General features: G+C 44.7%; 1 protein-coding gene across 1 annotated transcript in view; it reads right to left on the reverse strand.

The window, feature by feature from the left end:
• Positions 1 to 2,500, reverse strand: part of LOC307135622 (mitogen-activated protein kinase-binding protein 1-like) — a gene marked incomplete at both ends in the record, with an annotated part of 28,533 nt that overhangs the window by 4,328 nt on the left and 21,705 nt on the right. Inside the window, 4 exons of the mRNA XM_079832195.1 lie at positions 149 to 219; positions 332 to 457; positions 869 to 960; positions 2,129 to 2,415. Coding sequence (XP_079688321.1) covers positions 149 to 219; positions 332 to 457; positions 869 to 960; positions 2,129 to 2,415 — 576 coding nt within the window. The remainder of the gene's footprint in view (positions 1 to 148; positions 220 to 331; positions 458 to 868; positions 961 to 2,128; positions 2,416 to 2,500) is intronic.

Genomic DNA, 2,500 nt, shown 5'->3' on the forward strand with positions numbered 1-2,500 from the left:
ACACACACTCGGCTTCACACACACACACACACTCGGCTTCACACACACACACTCGGCTTCACACACACACACTCGGCTTCACACACACACTCGGCTTCACACACACACTCGGCTTCACACACACACTCTTCTGGGCCGCCTGACTCACCGTGTGTGCGGTGCGGATGTACACACTCTTATCCGCTCCGCAGCTGATGAGCCTCAACTTCCCATCACTGACTGCACACAAACACAAGAGACGATCACACACATCAGCCTTCATGAACACACACGCACACACATCAGCCTTCATGAACACACTCAAAGATGATTGGTTGTTCTGGACTCTCACCAGCGAAGCGGATGGACGTGACGGCGGACGAGTGCTCATCCAGAGTCTGAAGCAGAGCGTAGTGTTGCTGGACATCCAGCAGGTGGATCAGCCGGTCTCGCCCCGCCGTGGCCAGCAGACTCATGCCTGATACACACACACGTTTGTTTTTGTGAAATGTGAGGACATTCCATAGGCGTAATGGTTTTTATACCGTACAAACCGTATTTTCTATCCCCTTACACTGCCCCTGCCCCTAAACCTACCCATCACACACACACACACACTGCCCCTAAACCTACCCATCACACACACACACACACACACACACACACACACACACACACACACACACACACACTGTACAGTTTACTTTCTGTGAAAAAAAACTCATTCTGTGATTTATAAGCATTTTGAAAAGTGAGGACATGGGGAACGTCCTCATATTTCACCCTCTTTTTGTAATACCCATGTCATTATACACATTTGTGTCCTGATATTTCACAAAAACATGCCCACACACACACACAGGGATCTGGGATCTGATGGGACACACACCTGTGTGAGGTTTGGAGTACTCCAGGCACAGGATCTCGGACTCATGTGCTTCAGCTCTCAGCAGCTCCTTCATACACGTCAGGTCGAGGATCCTGACACAATGACATCATCAGCATCAGTGTTCATTTTGACAGCATATTTTGATTTAGTTTCAGTCCTATTTTAGTCGCCTGAATTGTTTTTAGTTTTAGTCTCCTAAAATCTAATGAGTTTTGTTCAATTGTAATACATTAAGCATTTAAGCGTCACATAACCGACTGTCACTGGAACTGACATTTGGATCATTTTGTTTTTGACATTAAAAATACACGAAAGAGCACAATTCACTAAAAACATCTCTATAGTTTTTATAACTCTGTATTTCTGTTTTAGTCAGAAGGCCATATCAGGTTAAGCTAAAGCTTCAAATTAGTTTGTTTATTTATTTTTAAAATTTCAGTTAACATTTATTTAATGTCAAGTAATGAATATGTTTTAATGGTTTTAGTGAACTATTATAACCCTGATACTTTATTGAATATGTGTCTAATACTGGTCTCTCCTCCTGACTGTGAATTAAATGGGAATGAAATTAAATAGTTTATTGTGTGAGCAAAAACGAATATATAATGCGTGACTTTTAATGATAAATAAGCTGGAAATACACCAGGACTCTTATTTTGAAATGTCTGCGCCTCTATTGCAGTTGCAGGAGCTCATTCAAGTTCAGATGAGGAGATCAAATATGCATCATTACAACCGTCTAAAACATATTACTATATAAACATGGTAAAGTAAACACTGTCATTATTCATCAGCATTAGTTGATAAACACTGGTCTGGCATAAATGTGTGTTATTGATTGAGCCGCTCTGGAGCTGGATTGGGGGTGTGTGTGTGTGTGTGTGTGTTATTGATTGAGCCGCTCTGGAGCTGGATTGGGGGTGTGTGAGCCTGTAGGCCGTGTGTTTTCCAGAGGTTAGATCAGTTCAGATCAAATGTGCTCATCTGAGACACAGATCATCAGTTCTGACCCCATCTCTGCCCTAATCCACCCTCACTAACCTCACTATTCTCCTCTCACTTTTATTTTTGACGGTTGATTTTCGTCATAGTTTTTGTCATCCAACACTAGTTTTTATTTAGTTATCGTCTCGTGTTCGTCAGTGAAAAAAGGTTGTTGACGAAAATGATGACGAAAATTATTCGTCAACGAAATGAACGAATCATATCAATGATTAAATAACAACAATAAATTAACTGTCTCATGCTCATCCGCACCTCAGGATGCCGTTCCTGTCTCCGGACGCCAGGTGTTTCCCATCCGGCCGGACGCAGACGGTTCTGATGCCGCCCTCAGGCTTCCCCGGGCCGCTGACCGCAGATCTCTCCGCGTCCAGCAGGGCGGCGCTGCATTCATCCATGTGGAGGACGTGATGGAGGTCCTGATCCAGACTTGCGTTCCTCAGCCCGTCTGGGCTCCAGATGCGGACGGTCCGGTCAGCAGAACCGGAGAGGAAGAGCTCCGAGGAGCCGAGGGCCAGCTGTGAGCCGCCTGAGGGAAACATCTGGAAAAGAAACACACACTCACTCTTCTCTCTGTGGGACTCACCAAGTCTTCATTAAGCCTAACGCTGACCTCCAGTGTGGTCA

The sequence above is a fragment of the Gobio gobio genome, assembly GCF_949357685.1.
Source record: "Gobio gobio genome assembly, chromosome: 12".
Classification (NCBI taxonomy): Eukaryota; Metazoa; Chordata; class Actinopteri; order Cypriniformes; family Gobionidae; genus Gobio; species Gobio gobio.